This window comes from Alligator mississippiensis, chromosome 4, assembly GCF_030867095.1.
Source record: "Alligator mississippiensis isolate rAllMis1 chromosome 4, rAllMis1, whole genome shotgun sequence".
Lineage (NCBI taxonomy): Eukaryota > Metazoa > Chordata > Crocodylia > Alligatoridae > Alligator > Alligator mississippiensis.
The window spans coordinates 4473101-4489735 of NC_081827.1; the positions used below are offsets into that span (position 1 = coordinate 4473101).

A 16635-nucleotide genomic window follows, 5' to 3' on the forward strand; every position below is an offset into this window, starting at 1 on the left:
CGGTCCAAGGACCGAGCCCTGCGGGACCCCACTGCCCACACCCTTCCAGGTCGATACCAACCCATCCACCACGACTCTCTGGGTGCGACCCTCCAGCCAATTCGCCACCCACTGGACTGTGCAGTCATCCACGACACAGCCTCTTAACTTGTTCACCAGTATGGGGTGGGATATCGTATCGAAGGCCTTCCTGAAGTCTAAGTATACGACATCCACCCCTTCTCCTGCGTCCCGGCGTTTCGTAACCTGGTCATAGAAAGAGACTAGATTAGTCAGGTATGATCTGCCTGCCACGAACCCGTGCTGGTTTCTACTCAGCATAATTTGCCCTGCCGGGCTCTTGCAAATGTGAGCCTTGATAGTTTTTTCAAAGATTTTGCCTAGGATGGAGGTGAGACTGACTGGCCTATAGTTGCCCGGGTCCTCCTTCCTCCCCTTCTTGAAAATGGGGACCACATTGGCCCTTTTCCAGTCCTCCGGGACTTGGCCCGTGCGCCACGAGCGTTCAAATCTTCCCGCCAGTGGCTCTGCAATGACGTCGGCCAGTGCCTTCAGTACCCTGGGATGGAGCCCATCCGGGCCTGCCGACTTAAAGGCATCCAGTTCTTCCAAGTGACTCTGCACCACCTCAGGGTCTACGTATGGAAGTCTGGTGCCTTGCTGCTGCCTCTCTACAACCCCCGTGAGAGACTTGTCGTGCCCCTCGCTTAGGAACACTGAGGCAAAGAACTCGTTGAGGAGTTCAGCCTTGTCCCCCCTATCTGTCACCAATTGTTTCTGCCCATTTAGCAGTGGTCCTATTCCTCCCTGGGCCTCCCTTTTACTCCCTATGTATCTAAAAAACAATTTCTTGTTGTCTTTTACTTGGGATGCCATCCTCAGCTCCATGGTAGCTTTGGCCCATCTAACTGCCTCCCTACAAGCACGAGCAGAGGAGGTATATTCATCTTTAGTGATCTCACCCTGCTTCCACTTTTTATGTGCTCCCCTTTTGGCCCTTAGGCTGCCCTGGATTTCTCTGGTCAGCCAGGGAAGCCTCCTGGCCCCTTTCCCTTTTTTGCCTCGCTCGGGGATCGTCTTGCTTTGTGCCCGAAGGATCGTTTCCTTCAGGCACAGCCACCCTTCTTGGGCTCCCATCCCTTCAAAACTCCTACTCTGCAGTGCGTCCTTGACTAATCTCCTGAGTGCAATGAGATCAGCTTTCCTAAAGTCTAGCACTTTCACCCTACTAGTTACTTTACCCACTCGATGTCTTATGGTGAATTCTATTATTAGGTGATCACTGTCGCCGAGATGGCTACCGATCTGGAGGTCCGCTACCATGTCATCTCCCGTTGCCAATACCAGATCCAGTATGGCATTCCCCCAAGTGGGACCGTGTACCTCCTGTGTCAGGTGGAGGTCCTGGACACAGGTTAGAAACCTGCGTGAGCGATGGGACCTTGCTGTCTGCGTCTCCCAGCAGATGTCCGGGTAGTTTGGTCCCCCATGACTACCGCCGCTTTAGCTGTTATGGTCTCCGAGAGTTGCCTCAGGAGCCCCGCATCTATTTCTTCCCCTTGGTGTGGGGGTCTGTAACAGACCCCTACCACCAAATCCCTTTCTCCTTGCCCCCCATGTAGCCTAACCCACAATCCTTCTACTTCCTCAGCCTCGGATTCTGTCTTGATGAGGGTTGATGTATATTGCTCATTGACATCGAGCGCAACCCCTCCCCATTTTTTCCCCACCCTGTCCTTTCTGTACAGCCTATACCCCTCAATATGTACCGCCCAGTCGTGGGACGAATCCCACCAGGTTTCCGTTAGCCCCACTAAGTCATAGGTGTTTAGTGCAAGCAGGAGCGCTAGTTCATCCTGCTTGTTCCCCATGCTCCTAGCATTAGTGTATAGGCACTTGAGCCCTGCGACTGGTGCCTTTGCTGCCCCCCCGCTCCGAGTCCCAAGGGGCCCCTTATTTCTTACCTTCTCGTTTCTTACCTTCTCGTTTCTCTCAGCCCCTCTGTCTGGGCTCTCAGACCCTGGTCCCACACGCAGCCGCTCCCTGGGCTCTCGGACCCTCTGGTCTCATGCTCAGTCCCTTCTCTGGGCCTCTGGACCTCCCGGTCCCATACACAGCTCCTCTCTAGGTTGTTGGACTTCACGCACAGCCTTTGTCTGGGCCCATGGACCCTCTAACCTGGCTCTCAGCCCCTCTCAGGCTTGTAGACCCTCTAGTCCAACTCTCAGCCCCTCTAGGGACTTTCTGGTCCAACCCTCGATGCTCTCTTGGCTTCTGGTCTTATTTTGGTCCCACTCTCTCTCAGCTCCGTCCTGGCCTCCTGCCTCTTCTGGTCCCACTCCCAACCCCTTTCTGAGTCTTGGTTTGTGGATCATCTGATCCCCACTCCCTGCTCTTGCTGCTGGGCCCCACTCTCAGTCCCTCCTAGGTTATTGGTTTTTCAAGTAAGCCTTGAACTTGCCCTCAAACACCACTGTGACTTAATAAAAAGCACCTATGCCCTCTGGCAAGCACCTAAACCTTTTGGGCTCAACATAAAACCAAGGCCACCTGCCAGTATAAGCACGTCCCTCTGCCCCAGGTACTGTCCCTTGTCCCAGGCCTGCAGAGTCTATTCAGGAGCTGCTGGGTTCATGGCTCTCGGGGCTGGACTGCCTGACCAGCTCACCTTTAAATTAATTGAAAGGAGTCCCTCCTAAGAATAGTGAAGTGCAGTTTTGTGATTTGATTACAGTCTGCTCTTTGAACGGATCTGTCTGGCATCCATTCCATCAGAGTTTGTTGAAGAAATAAGGGCTCGTTCAAATCTGACGGGCCATGGGAGGGCCACGGTACCTCACTCCTTCTTAGCAAGGTCCCGCATGTGCAAAAGAAGGCACAGATTCCCGGGGAATGGGACAGACAGGACAAGTTTTGGTCGAAGAAAAAGCTACAAAGAACCACTCTGAAGGCTCGTGAAAGCTTCGACTGACAGGGTAAGGGGCAGCGTTTGTCATTGATGCTGGCGATATGGACAGTGCAAGCTGAAGAAGAGCTCTGGTCCTTCATGCAAGCAAATTGATTCCTCCTGGTAAGAATGTAAAGTCTCGATTGATGTTGAACAGCATCCACTGAGAAGTGGTTCAGTTGAAGCCGTGCGATTGAATTTAAACGTGCACACCCAGTATCTGATTGAGCCCCACTGCACTGCAAGGCGTCTGGACTCTGCCTGTGGTGTGCCGGGGTGGTGTATGCTGTGTATCGTGGCATCTGTTGTGGCAGTCCCGTTTGCTTCTGTTTGATAGCTGAAGCTCCTGCTTTACCCGTGTTGTAATTTGACTAATACCGTGCTTGGAACAGAAAGTTGGAGGCTGGCGCACGGGATCTTGATTTCACATTTCTTGAAGTAAATCTCAGTCTGGATTTGCTGAAACATCATTTACCCAGGGGAGAGCAAAACTGGCAGGGTTAAAACCAAAAAATTAAAACTGCCAAATTCAGTTGTCGACCGACAGGGTTATTTGGGTAGATGTGATATCTTTTATTAGATCAACTAAATAGTTGGAAAAAATTGTTCTCTACAAGCTTTCAGGCACAAGTACCCTTCTTCAGCTGTAACCAACACCCCCAAAACTGGAGTTGTCAGTAGTTGTTTGCTGCTGCTCAGAACTCGCATGGGAAATGGTCTCTTCTCAAAATGTAACCTCAGCAAGGGACATTTCTTTAATTTCTCTGATGATGTGACTGCATCCACAGTTGATGTGGCTGATTTTAAACATGAGAGAGAGAACTATGTTTACAGGTTTACAGGCCGCTTTGGAGGGGGTGGGGATTGTTTAAAAAAAAAAGAAGCTATTTTAGAATTTTTACATAATTATGAATGTATAAACAAAACTGTAAGTTGGTTAGGTCCCAGGCTAAAAGCAAAGGTTTTGTAACGTCTGCTCCAACAATTCAGTTTTTGGTGAAAGAACTAGAAAGTGAAATATGTGAGCAGCATCTTTGTTTCTAGGGGGGTGTGCAAAACTTTAGTTACAGAAATTGAAATAATCAAATTCAATTGTGCAAGGAGGATAAAAGTGCAATATTGGGCAGGTGGGGGGAGTATAATACTTGACTAAAGACATTTAAAAATCATTGGAGGAAATATTGGTGCAGGGTTTTTTTACCTTTCATAAAGCTTTGCAGGAATTGCTACGGAGTGCCTCAGCTCTTGGGGACCTAGCCTAAAAGGGACGTGATAGTCAGGAAGTGCTGAGCACTGTTTTCCTGGAACTTGGGCCCATGGATGGCATTTCTGGCTGCAGATGCAAACTAGGCGTGCTGATAATGCCCTTTAAAACGCTTCACTGCTCTGTTTTTATAAGACAAATGTATGCAACACAGTTTTGTATGCAAGTTCAGTCTGACTAGGACATTGCATGCACGATGGCTGTCATTATACACCAGGCTGTGGCGTGCATCTAAATTAAGAGATTCTTGATGTCTGGCTTTACGCAGTGGGAATCTTTCTAATAGCATTTTTGAAATGTGTGCCCACTCCATAAACGGAGAGGCGACTGTCTCTGGTGGGTTATGGAATAGAGAAGATCCCACACAACTTACTGATTCGTTTGATGCACTGGCTGGGGGAGTATTTAGCTGATTGCACGATTTCACAATGATTACACACTTAATTCATACAACACAATTTTATTTTAAAATTCTTTGCTACACATATAACACTGCTTAGCTTTAAGAAATACCACAACCATTAAGAACACAATAATTACATATATCAGAAACAATGCTCCGAATGCACTTCCTTTCCAAACAATGCGATAAGAATTAGTATTACAAAAACAACTACAATGACAACTAAAAGTTAAATTTGAATCAATACTGTTATTGTCATGATATACTTACAATCCTAGAATTCCAAGAAGCCAAACACCTAGATGTGGTTTCATTCCTCAGTAGTACAATTGAATGGGCTGGCCTCAGTAGTACGGTTCAATGGGCTCGCCTCAGCAATACAATTCAATGGGCTGGCCTCACCAGTGATAGGACTAAGTCCCCTTCCTTCAGTCCCTTTTGGGTGCTCTGCAGCTTCAGCGTGAACTAAGAGATTCGTGTTCACGGAGAGGGTGGTTCAGGTGATCAGTCTGATCCGGCCTACACTTGGGATTCTTCCTTCGTTGTTCTGCAAGTGAGATTACTTCCAAATTAGGACACTAGGTTACAGTTTTTATTGAGTGAGTTGCCGTCTTGGGCCCCTCCTACTCAAACCTGTCATTACCCCCAAATTTGGGCTCGGATTGTACTCAACATATTCTTTTGCTTAGTAATTAGTTTCTTTTGTTGATCATTTTAATTACTTTGGGGAACTTCCATACCACTGCAAGTGACCTTTTCTTACCAATCTGGTCAAAAAGCCCTAGGGTTTGAGCTCTCGGAACTCAGGATATTTGCTTTAAAGATCATTTTCAGGTTCTCTTTGTTAAAAGCCTCTTAAAGATAAAATTCAAGAGTTAAAACTTTGAGAAAAGTCTGGATCTTCCACACACAGTCCAAAACAATGACCTAGATAAGGAGATAAATCTTATCTTCTTCCTGAAACTGGCTAATGGGCAACCATCACAAACATTCAAACTATTACATTCAATATGACAGCGACCAGCGCTTGCTTTGAGTAACTTAAACCTTTTTAAACCGGTTATGCTGCTAGGTGGCATATTCTGATAGCACTTGGGGCTGTGTCAGTGCAGTCCTGTGCTCCAAGATGTCTGCAGACAGCCAGAATATAATTTGAGGGTGATTTGTGTGCACTTGCTTGCGTGGGTGAATTTTGGGCGTGTGGCTCATACTGGTAATGTAAAGCTTGCCCAGGCAACTCTAAGGTTGGAAAGACTTAAAAAAGCAGGGTAAATCTCTCCTGAAAGACGCCGACTTTTTGAATGTCCTTTTGGTAGGTGCACGCGGTATCTTGCAAGCAAGACTCCTGGTGCCAGCATTTGAGCATCCTTCATCTTCCTCAGGCAGCTACTATACAGTGCTAAGCCCTGACTACCATGGGAAGGCCTGGCCTCCCGTGCTGTTATCCCGAGTGGCACCAAGGCCAGAAAAATGCACCTTTGTGGGCTGCCCCGGTCACAGTTTCCTTTGCCCCCTGGTTCTTCCTGCCAGCTCTAGGTGGGTGCTGCTTTCACTCCCTGGTCTCCGTATGTGGGAACCAACCAGGCCTGGGGGCCTTGTAGCCTCGCCAGGGGACAGGTCACACATGGGAGCTGGGGCTGAAGGGTGGCCCTTTACCACCCACTCTCTCCCTCTTGCTGTGTGCCCTGCATTTTCTGAGCACTGGGGACCTGGGGTGCCAGCTGAGACACCCAGGGTCACACCGCCCCATTGCACAGGTCATGCATGGAGCCAGGGCTGGGGTTGTCTCTTTTGCCCCCCCCTCTCCCTCTTGCAGCTTGCCCTGCATTTCCTCAGCACTGGGGACCTGGGGTGCCAGCCAAGGCACCAAGGGCTGCATAGCCCCAGGAGGGCACAAGTCATGCACACAGCCGGGGCTGAAGGGTGGCTCTTTGCCCCCCACTCTTTCCTTCTTACTACATGCCCTGGGTTTCCTCCCTGCTGAGACCCAGGGGGATGCCAGCCAAGACACCTAGTGCCACGTAGCCCCAGCAGGGCATAGGCCACATCTGGGAACCAAGGCTGGGGGCAGCTCTTTGCCCTCCACTCTCTTCCTCTTGCCCTGGGTTTCCTCAGTGCCAGGAACCTGAGGGGAAGCAGCCGAGGCACCCAGGCCTGCGTAGCCCCATCACACGAGCCATGCACGCAGCCGGGGCTGGGGGTGGCACTTTGCCCCCCTACTCTGCCTCCTGCTGCTTGCCCCGGGGACCTGGGGCTACCAGTTGAGGCACCCAGAACCACACTGCCCCATCACACGGGTGATGTACGCAGCCAGGCCTGGGCGTATCTCTTTGCCCCCCACTTTCTCCCTCTTGCTGTGTGCCCTGCGTTACACGCACCGCCCTACACATAGGTCACGCATGCAACCCTGGAAAGCTGGGGGTGCCAGCTGGAGCACCCAGGACCACACCGCCCATCACACAGGTCATGCACACAGCCAGGGCTGGGGCTGTCTCTTTGTCCCCCAGCTTCTCCCTCTTGCTGCTTGCCCTGGGGTGCCGGGCAGGACACTAAGGACCTCACCGCCCATCACACAGGTCATGCACGCAGCACTGGGGCCCTGGGGTGCCAGGCAGGACCACGCTGCCCATCAGGGCACAGGTGATGCACGCAGCAGCGCAGGCCCCCACAGCCCAGGCACAGGCGGTGCCGGCAGAGCACAGACCGTCACCAAAGCCGGCGGCGGCTACGCCTGCATGCTGGAGGTGTGCGGCTCGCTGCCCGCCTTCCTCACGCTCTGGATTGAGCTGCTTATCATCCGGCCCTCCTAGCGGTACATCGTGGCCCTGGTCTTCGCCACCGACCTGCTCAAGCCTCTCTTCCCCCCCTGCCCCGTGCCCAACGGGACCACCAAGCCGGTGGCCTGCCTCTGTGTCCGTGAGTCCCCGCGCCGCGCCGCACCGCGCCGCCCTGCCCACTGCCCTGCAGGCAAGCAGCTCCCCTAGTTGAAGGCGACTTCCCTGTGTGACATCCCTATTCAAAAGCAGCGCCTCTATTTTAAGGCAACTTTCCTGTTTTCCAACAGCTCCCCTGTTTTAAGGCAACTTCCCTGTTTAAAAGCAGTTCCCTTCGTTTAAGGTGACATCCCTATATCCAAACAGCGCCCCTGTTTTAAAGTGACTTCTCCATTGTCTAGCTGCTCCTCTGTTTTAAGGCGACTTCCCTGTATTCAAGCAGCTCCTCTGTTTTAAGGTGACATCCCTATTCAAAAAGCAGCTCCTCTATTTTAAAGCACTTTCCCTGTTTTCAAGCAGCTTCCCTCTTTGAAGGCAGCTTGCAGCACGTGGCCTGCTCGGAGCCGCTGGCATCTTGTGCCGTGTCATCCAGTGGTGACGCTCGGCCCTGCCCCGGTCTGTTCCCACCAAGTGGACCCTGCGATCCTAGGCACCGTGTGCCAAGCGCACTCCGGGTCAGAGGGATGACGGGGAGCAAGCAGACGTGCGTGGCATGATGTTCCTGCAGAACAAATTTGCATGACAAATAGGTCCAGGGAGGTGATACTTCCCCTCTATCGGGCGTTGGTCAGACCGCAGTTGGAGTACTGCGTGCAATTCTGGGCGCCGCACTTCAAGAGGGATGCGGATAACCTGGAGAGGGTACAGCGAAGGGCAACTCGTATGGTCAAGGGCCTGCAGACCAAGCCCTACGAGGAGAGACTAGAGAACCTGGACCTTTTCAGCCTCCGCAAGAGAAGGTTGAGAGGCGACCTTGTGGCCGCCTATAAGTTCATCACGGGGGCACAGAAGGGAATTGGTGAGGATTTATTCACCAAGGCGCCCCCGGGGGTTACAAGAAACAATGGCCACAAGCTAGCAGAGAGCAGATTTAGACTGGACATTAGGAAGAACTTCTTCCCAGTTCGAGTGGCCAAGGTCTGGAACGGGCTCCCAAGGGAGGTGGTGCTCTCCCCTACCCTGGGGGTCTTCAAGAGGAGGTTGGATATGCATCTAGCTGGGGTCATTTAGACCCAGCACTCTTTCCTGCTTATGCAGGGGGTCAGACTTGATGATCTATTGAGGTCCCTTCCGACCCTAACATCTATGAATCTATGAATCTATGAAAAGAGATGCCAGCCGGGGTGGGGAGCAGGGCAAGCTGTCAGTTTACAAGCCCTAGGGGATGCGTAGAAGAGGCGGGTGCAGCTCGGGGGAGCTGTGGTCTGAGTATTGCACCCTTGCAAGAGACTTGAATCCAGCCTTGCGAGAGAGTTAAACCCAGCCGTGGTGCCAAGGAGCTAGGGTGCCCCCGAAATGGGGAAGCCACATGTGAAGTTGGCCTGCAGGAACCCATGCTAGGGAAATTATCTGGTGCTGAACTTGGCAACGGCAGCCAAGAGCAAACCGGGTTCAGCACCGCTCCTGCAAGAGCGCTGACAAAACCCGCCCTCCTCTTCCCTGCCTTGTAGCCTGGCCGGACGCGTGCAAAAGGCTGCAGTCCTGGGGGTGGGGGGCACTCTCTTCTCCCCTCCAGCAGTTCTTTATTTCTACGAGTGTTGTGTGGCTCAGGGGTGAGGGCTCGGTGTGAATGACCCCGTGGCACCCTTTGCAGTGCTGGGAGGGCCTTTCCAAATCCTTTGCCCCTGTTCTGAGTTTGCAGGCCTGTCAAAATCGAGCCCCTTTGCCCCAGTAAAGGTCGCCCTGTCTCCCACACGTAGGGCTCGTGTTGTGCCTTTCTTCCCCGGCCATCTCTGAGAGCAACCCTCCAGTCCACTTACTGTCAGTCCTCTCCCAGTACGAGCACAACCCCTCCCTGTGGGTGTAGTTTGGAGAAGGGGGCTTCAAAGGCCTGGCAGGGGAGAGATGCTCCACTTATTTACTTACTTATCTATTTATTTGAAGTTGGGTGATGAAATGGGGTGCAGTCTCTACACAGACCGTTTTCATATGAGCCGTCTCCTCTCTGGGTGGACTGAGGGCCACTGAGAGCTGCACTGGTGGGAAGGGGCATTCCCTTTGGTTCATCCCCATGCTGGCTGCCCTAGACCTGCACAGGCGCTTGGAGCGGTTTGCTCATGCAACCCCGGCCTGGCTGGAAATACCAACCACACTGCAGATTGTGCAAGTCAGGCTTGTATGTTTGCCACAGTGCCAGTCCTGAAATGCCTCATTTCACAGCCACGCGGTTAGGTGTGTTGGGGAAATGGAAGCCAGGCACCCCCAGCCACCCGTCTGTCTCTCTTTTTCAAGGCAACCAGATTTTTAATTCATTATGAGCTGTAGGGAAGTGTCACCTTGCTGAAAGCAGTAAGGTTCAGTTAGGAAACAGTGCTGCCGAGCCTGCACCGCGAAGGGGGAACACCCTCCTCTTGTATCGGTGGTGTTGTCGATACGCAAGGAGAATGTATTCTGCAAACAGCAGTGCCGGGGGGTGTGCGCGAAGGAACTAAAAGCATGGCAGTGACATAGATGCTGCGTTTTGAATGACTTTGCATTGAAGTCTTGCATTGCAGGGCAGCAAGGTGAAAGGGCTGCGGAAGTGCACGTGGTGAGCCCGTAGGCTAGCGTGGGTCAAGCAGGCCAAGTGAGAGAGTCAGTGCCGTGGAAAGGTATGATGTAGCCAGCATCAGATTCAGCTGCTTTGACTCCCCAGCTCACCACGCTGTTAAGAGCTGGGTCAGCAGAGGTGTGAATCCAGAGCAAGGTCCTGACTTGGTGTGAATGCAGAGCAGAGCAAGGTCCTCTACATCTTCTAGGGAGCAGTCTTAGCTGTCCTAGTACCATGCTCCGTATTGCAGACTTTGAACGTAAGTGAAGACTTTGAACTTACCATGTGATGGGTATCTTCCGCGTGCTCGCCGGCATCCTGACGGCTGGGATAACTTAACTTCCCATTCGACAAGACTGGGAAGCAGATGCAGGGAGTAAAGTACCTAGCCCAGGGCTTTGAGCTGGTCAGTCAGAGATGGGATCCTGGCTCTCGGTCCTCTGTGGCTTCCTCTGGCGAGTGAGTTTAGCGTCTCTACGCTTCACCTGCTCGCAAGTAAAAGCGGTTTTCCTGGAGCAGAGTTTGTTCCACCCTGGCTAGTTCTGGCGATCTGCATCGTTTCCATGTGGTTCCTCTTTAAACTAATCCCTTTTCCCTTAGGCCACTCTTCTGCCTATGCTTTTGGTTACATTCTTGCATTGGTCTCCTTCTCATGTAGTTTAAAAGATTGTGTCAGGCAATGCAGCTACAAACAAGTGTTTCTTCCCTAATTACCAGAACTTTGATTAAAACTTTTTTTTTGGAATCCACTTGACTGTTAGCAGGGAGCCAAGACCTTGAGGCCAATGTGTCGGCGGGGCGGAGAACCTTGCTGGAAGCGGCCGGTGCCTCGCAGGTACTCGCATTGAAGCGGCTGGATGGAGCGGCGGCGCGGAGATCCCGCGGGCTCACTACTTGGTAACTCCTTTGGTAACACGCAGCTTATTTCCGCTCTTACCAATCACTTTACCCTCATTCATCCCTACATCCAAGTAGCATAAAAAAGACTACAAAAAGAAAGAACACTTGTTTGCTGCATAAAAACACAATAGCAAGATATTAAAGTACAACAACAAGCTTAATTTATAATAGCAAACTTAAAATTGCTAACTTAAAATCGCTACAACAGGTGCACACTGCTGCGCTGTCTCCATCCCGAGTCGCAAAGAACAGACCTGCCCAGCGCCAGCCCCGTGTCCTGCTCGCCGCCTGTCACCACTCCCACGCCAGCGCGGACTTGTCCTCCTCGTCCCCACAAGGGCCCGCTTCACGCGGGGGCACAGACACGCGGGCACTGCGCAGAGCACGGGACGGCACAGGCAGACCTGGCACAGATCCTCCCCGTCCTGTGCAAACAGCCCAGGTGTCCCAGAAAGACGGACTCCTTTGCTCTCCCCAAAGTGTCTGGGATGTGTGTACACACCCCACCTGCTCCCCACCTGCACCAGTCTGGGGCACCTCACCCCGCCCACCCCCAAGTGTCTGGGACAACTGGTACAAGCGTGGACGTGCGCGTGGAGAAGGGACCATGGCAGGTGGCGCCTGGTCCACGCCCTGCTCCAGGCGGCTGGTCCCCGCACGAGCCCCGTCCACGTCCCCGTCTGGCCGTGCCGTCGAGCAGCCCCAGAAGGCGTTGCGTGTCTGCCGGGCCCATTGCCCCGAGCAGCAGGAAGGCTGGAGCCGGGCGCAGGGGAAGCAGGGCGACCCGGGCGCTGTCGGCGTCCTGCTGCTGCCAGGACTGGAAATGGGGGGTAAAAGTGGACTCGGGGCGTGCAAGGGCTGGAGCAAGGACCTGGCTTTTGGGCTGGGTTTCCAGCTGGAGCCTGTTTCCTTATGACAGCGGGCATGGGGGGCTGTCAGGTGGCAGCCTGCCACGGCCAAACCATCCTTTGGGCCAGGCCATGCCCTGCTCGGGGATGTCCAGGAGAGTCCTCCGATGGCACAGTCTGGTGTGGGGTGGTCCATGAAGGATTTCCAGCCATATTCCCAGCCCAAAGCCAGTTCCTTAATAGCCCCACACCCATTTAGCACAGTGGCTGGGGGCTGTCAATAGGCAGCCTGGCAAGGTGACGCTGAACTTTGGCCAGGCAGGACTGCACTCAGGGGCCTTGGGGACAGTCCCCCCCTAGCACTGACATGAAGTTTGCAGGGGCCCAAGGGGTATTTTGTCCCATAATCCCATCCTAATCTGCTCTTCATTTGGGGCTCTGTACTTGATGCCAGATGCTATTTTCCATATGAATTAGTACATATGCATAGCTAATGAAATTCTCTCTCTACAGTGTGTAATTTGTGAATAACAAGCTTTCCTTGGATATAGATTAAGGAGAAGGAACCAAATTCGGCCTCGTCCCCACAGCTGATGGCCAGGGCCGCACAGCATCGGGAATCCTGGGGGCCTGATCCTGGCTCACGTGGCCCCGTCGCCCCCCGCACCGCGCAGTGACCCTGCAGTGCCCTGCGGGCTGCGCCACGGCCCACTGCACCTGTGGCTGCGCGGGAGCACCCGCAGTGTCTGTGCACAACGGGCAGAAGCGCCGCACGAAGCTGCTGCGAAGGTGGCGCCAGGCTCCCAGCTGCTGGTCTTGCTGCTGCTCGTGGGCGCTGCGGCCGTGCCAGGAACCAGCACCGGCGAGTGGCAGTGCCTGTCCTGGGCCGGGGGGAGGACAGAGCCGGGGTCCGGATGCAGGCAGTGTGGGCGCAGCCAGGCCGGGGGTAGGACAGCACTGCCCAAGCCCTGGAGCCACCCCTGGGCGCAGCACCCCATGGACGGGCCCCCAGCACCCTCCCCTCTCCCAGCACGGCCATTCCTGCCTGGCGAGCTGCTGGTGAGCGGGAAGAGAGGACCCGCTGCCTCTGACGGGGAGGGCGGATGGGCGCAAGCCGAGGAGAAGCTGCTTGTCCAGCCGGACCCTCGTCTGCTCTGCAGGGTCCCTCCGGCCCCAGCCCTGACCGCGCAGCAGGATCGAGGCTTGAGTGGGGCTGAGCCCAGGCCCAGGCCCTGATTCAGGTGCACAAGGGCTCCCCAGGAGCAGGGTGGGCCGAGTGCCCGGACTGTGCAGGGCTTGTACCTGGGCTGGAGGGTGCGGGATAGCACGACTGGGCTGTGGGACACGGTGTGTGGCCCCTTCAGGCCAGGCCTGTGCCCTGCTGGGTCGGTCCTGTCCTTCCTCCCCGGCCCCTGCCCCACACCCAGACGGCTCTGCCCTCTCCTCTTGGCCCCACCGCTCGGTCTGCTCTGCGCCTCCACTCCAGCCTGGCGCTGCCCTGTGTCCCTCCTCTGTGGCCCCTCTGGGAGGGCACAGCAAGCACCCGAGGACACTGGCGTCTGCCCCCACTAGTGCTGACCCCAGTCGCTCTCCCACAGGCTCCCACTTCTACCATCATTTCTACACGGGGGTGTCGAATCCCAGCACGGACGTGTCCCGTTTCACTGCCGTGGGCTACGTGGACGACCAGCAAATTCTCCACTACGACAGCGAGACGCGGAGACAGGAGCCGTGCAGGGACTGGGTGCAGGGGGCCGTCGATCCAGACTTCTGGGACGGGGAAACTGTGACCTTGCGGGGCTGGCAGAGGGGATTTGCCGCGAACTTGGTCACCCTGCAGCACCACTACAACCAGAGCAGGGGTGAGTGTGAGCAGGCAGGTGTGAACAGGAGGCTGTGGGGGACCCTGGGACTGAGGAGCACTGGAGCACTGATGAAGGCATCAAGGGGGCACCTGGCCATCAGCAGCACGGGATAGGAAGCCAGGAGGACATTGCATTGTCTCCTGTCTAGTCTGCGTGTCCCTGCCAGCCAGCTCACCGCTGCAGTCGCCTGGGGTAGGGGCTGGGGCTGGGGCACGGGCACCTGCTCAGTCTTCAGCCAGGGGTCAGGTGGCTGTGGAGGGAGCCCTCTCCCCATCCAGTGCACCTGGTGTCAGTGGTATCCCCTGGCCTGTGCCCAGGAGACCAAGGCTCTGGTGCTTCCCTAGCCCGGCAGATTGGTGCTTCAGTGCCAGTTGCACAGACCTCCCCGGGCTGTCTCGCCCCTGGCAGTGGGAGCCCAGCTCTTGTCTCCAGGCTGCATCCCCCAGGCTGATGGGTAGAGGGAAACCCCATGTGCCTGATAGCAGTGGGAACAGCTGTTGTCTGTCCTGCCATGACAAAGCTCCCCAGCTCATGCCCTCCTGCATTGCACGGAGCTCCCTGAGCCCTGCACCAGCATCTGGATGTCACGGACAGGTGAGGTATGTTTGAGGTCAGCCCTCATGGCCTCCAAACCCGCTCTGCCTTCCTGAGAAGGGCAGCAACAGCCCCTGGCTGACCCTGCAAGTGCTGCTACGGCCCGTGCTGCCAGCTCTGACACACAGCAGAGAGGGGGATGGCGTGTGTGCACCCGCTGTGGGTGAGCCCACCCCACGCCCTATGCCAACCGGTCCCCCAGGCCTCTGCACACGCCAGCCTGACCCCCTTGCAGCATAAATGGGCACCAGGGTGAGAAGAGCTATGCGAGCTCCGTGCTATGGGAGGGGCTGTGGGCTCTTCAATGACCCCAGCCCAGATGGCCCCTCTGACCCCGGCAGTGTGCCTCCCAGTCCCCCATGTGGGAATGATGGTGCTGGGAAGGACGGGGGGCCAGGGCTGTGGAGGGAGGACAGACGGGTGAGAGGGCAGGGGCCGTTCAGGACTGCGGTGCCCAAGATAGCTGACTGCAGGGGTCCGTGTGGCTTGTTTCACCTGCCCCGTCCTCCCCTGACCTTGCCCTTTCCCTTCCAGGGGCCATTCCCACCCTCCTGCATTCCCAGGGTGCGCGGGGGCCACAGTTGTGTCCCCTCAGCCCTGTTCTCCGTGACCGGAGCCCCCGAGCTGTCTCCATGCTGCCCGCCATGGGGTGGGCTCTGCCCCTGCCCAGCCTGGCAGCCCTCGGCAGCCCCTGCTCCCTGGGGCTGTGACCCTGACCAGGGCTGGATCTGTGTTTCAGGGTCTCGCCCTCTCCAGCTCACGTACGGCTGTGAGCTCCACGAAGGCCACAGCACTGGAGGCCACATGCAGTTTGGCTACGACGGGGGAGACTTCATCAGCTATGACCCATGCACGCACACCTGGGTAGCAGGGACAACGCAGGCCCAGTGCACCCAATACAAGTGGAATGAGGCTAAGGCCATGCTGCAGAGTGCAAGAGCCTACCTGGAGGAGACCTGTATCGTGTGGCTGCGGCAGTACCTGCAGCACGGGGAGGCAGCGCTGCAGAGCAGTGAGTCCCGGTGTCACCGCCCAGGGCAGCACTGACCAGGGCACCCCCGTCCCCACCCCTGGGAACACCATCCCCATCCCCATCCCCATGTGCCCAGGATGGCAAGTGCTGCATCTCGGTCCTGCTGCTGGGTGAGACCCCAGCGCTGCTGTGAGACACGGTGGCCCTGTCCCTGCCCTGCTCAGGCCTCCCAGCTGGACAGAGCCCACGGCGTGTCCGTGCCCCGGCCACGTGTCTGAGAACCAGAGATCAGCTGTATGGGACCCTGTTCCTGCAGCCCCGAGCCCAGCACAGCCGTGTCTCCCATCCCTGTGCTCTCGCCCTGGCACTGTCTGCTCCTGCCTGAAGTGGCAGCTGGAGCCGGCTTTGTACAGCCCAGTGCAGGGCGCGCGTGGCCTCCTGGCAGGGGTCTCTGGCCCAAGGGTTGAGGAGGGGCTGTCGCTGTAACGGGTGTCTCCTCCCTCCCAGAGCGCCCCGTGGCACAGATGAGCGACCGTCCGTCATCACGGGATGGACGCACCACCCTGTCCTGCCGGGTCCACAGCTTCTACCCCAAGGACGTGGCTGTCATCTGGCTGCAGAACGGGGAGGCACAGCCCCAGGAGACGAGCCGCTCGGGGGTCCTTCCCAGTGGAGACGGGACCTACCAGACCTGGGCCACCATCGAGATCGACTCGAGCAGCAACCACAGCTACACCTGCAGCGTGGAGCACGTGAGCCTGGGTGCAGCCCTGAGAGTGGCCTGGGACAAGGGCAGGACGGGCGAGTGACCCCCGCGCCGGGAGGGAGAAGAAACCTGGTGCTCGGGGCTCAAAGCAGGGAAGTAACAGAGGGGTCGGAGGATGGAGGGGGCACCGACAGGGAGGGGGCATTTGGCCAATGCAGTGTTGGGGGCAGGTCTGGGGTTCCCCTCTCTCACAGCCCCTTCCCTCTTCCAGAGTCCAACCCAGCAATGATTGTCGGCATCATTATCAGTGTTGTGCTGGTCACTGCTATGGTGGCGGGCGCAGCGATTTCCTTCCTCAGTAAGTGCTGGGCAAAGCGCTTGGGGCCAGGCCATGGCCAGGCCTTGGGGTGGGGGAGCAGGGACGACTCATCATCACCGTGGCGGGAACCGGGGACACGAAGGATCCTCCGGCTGCTCTGGGCTCCCCAGTCCCTGAGCCCCAGGGCGGCAGCCACCAGACCCCAGCACCAGCGCTGCGAGGCTGCCTTGCTGAGGGCCCTGAGCCCTGCTCTTGGGCTCCACATGGGCCCTGCCCCATGACCCTATCCCCCT

The 16635-nt window shown here is 56.0% G+C and overlaps 1 protein-coding gene across 1 annotated transcript; it reads left to right on the forward strand.

The window, feature by feature from the left end:
• Positions 1 to 11644: 11644 nt before the first annotated feature.
• Positions 11645 to 16126, forward strand: LOC132249890 (major histocompatibility complex class I-related gene protein-like). Its single transcript, XM_059725550.1, has 4 exons — positions 11645 to 11867; positions 13415 to 13747; positions 15084 to 15356; positions 15825 to 16126. Exons 1-4 carry the CDS (start codon positions 11645 to 11647, stop codon positions 16124 to 16126), a joined length of 1131 nt encoding a protein of 376 aa, XP_059581533.1.
• The last annotated feature ends 509 nt before the right edge of the window (positions 16127 to 16635 follow it).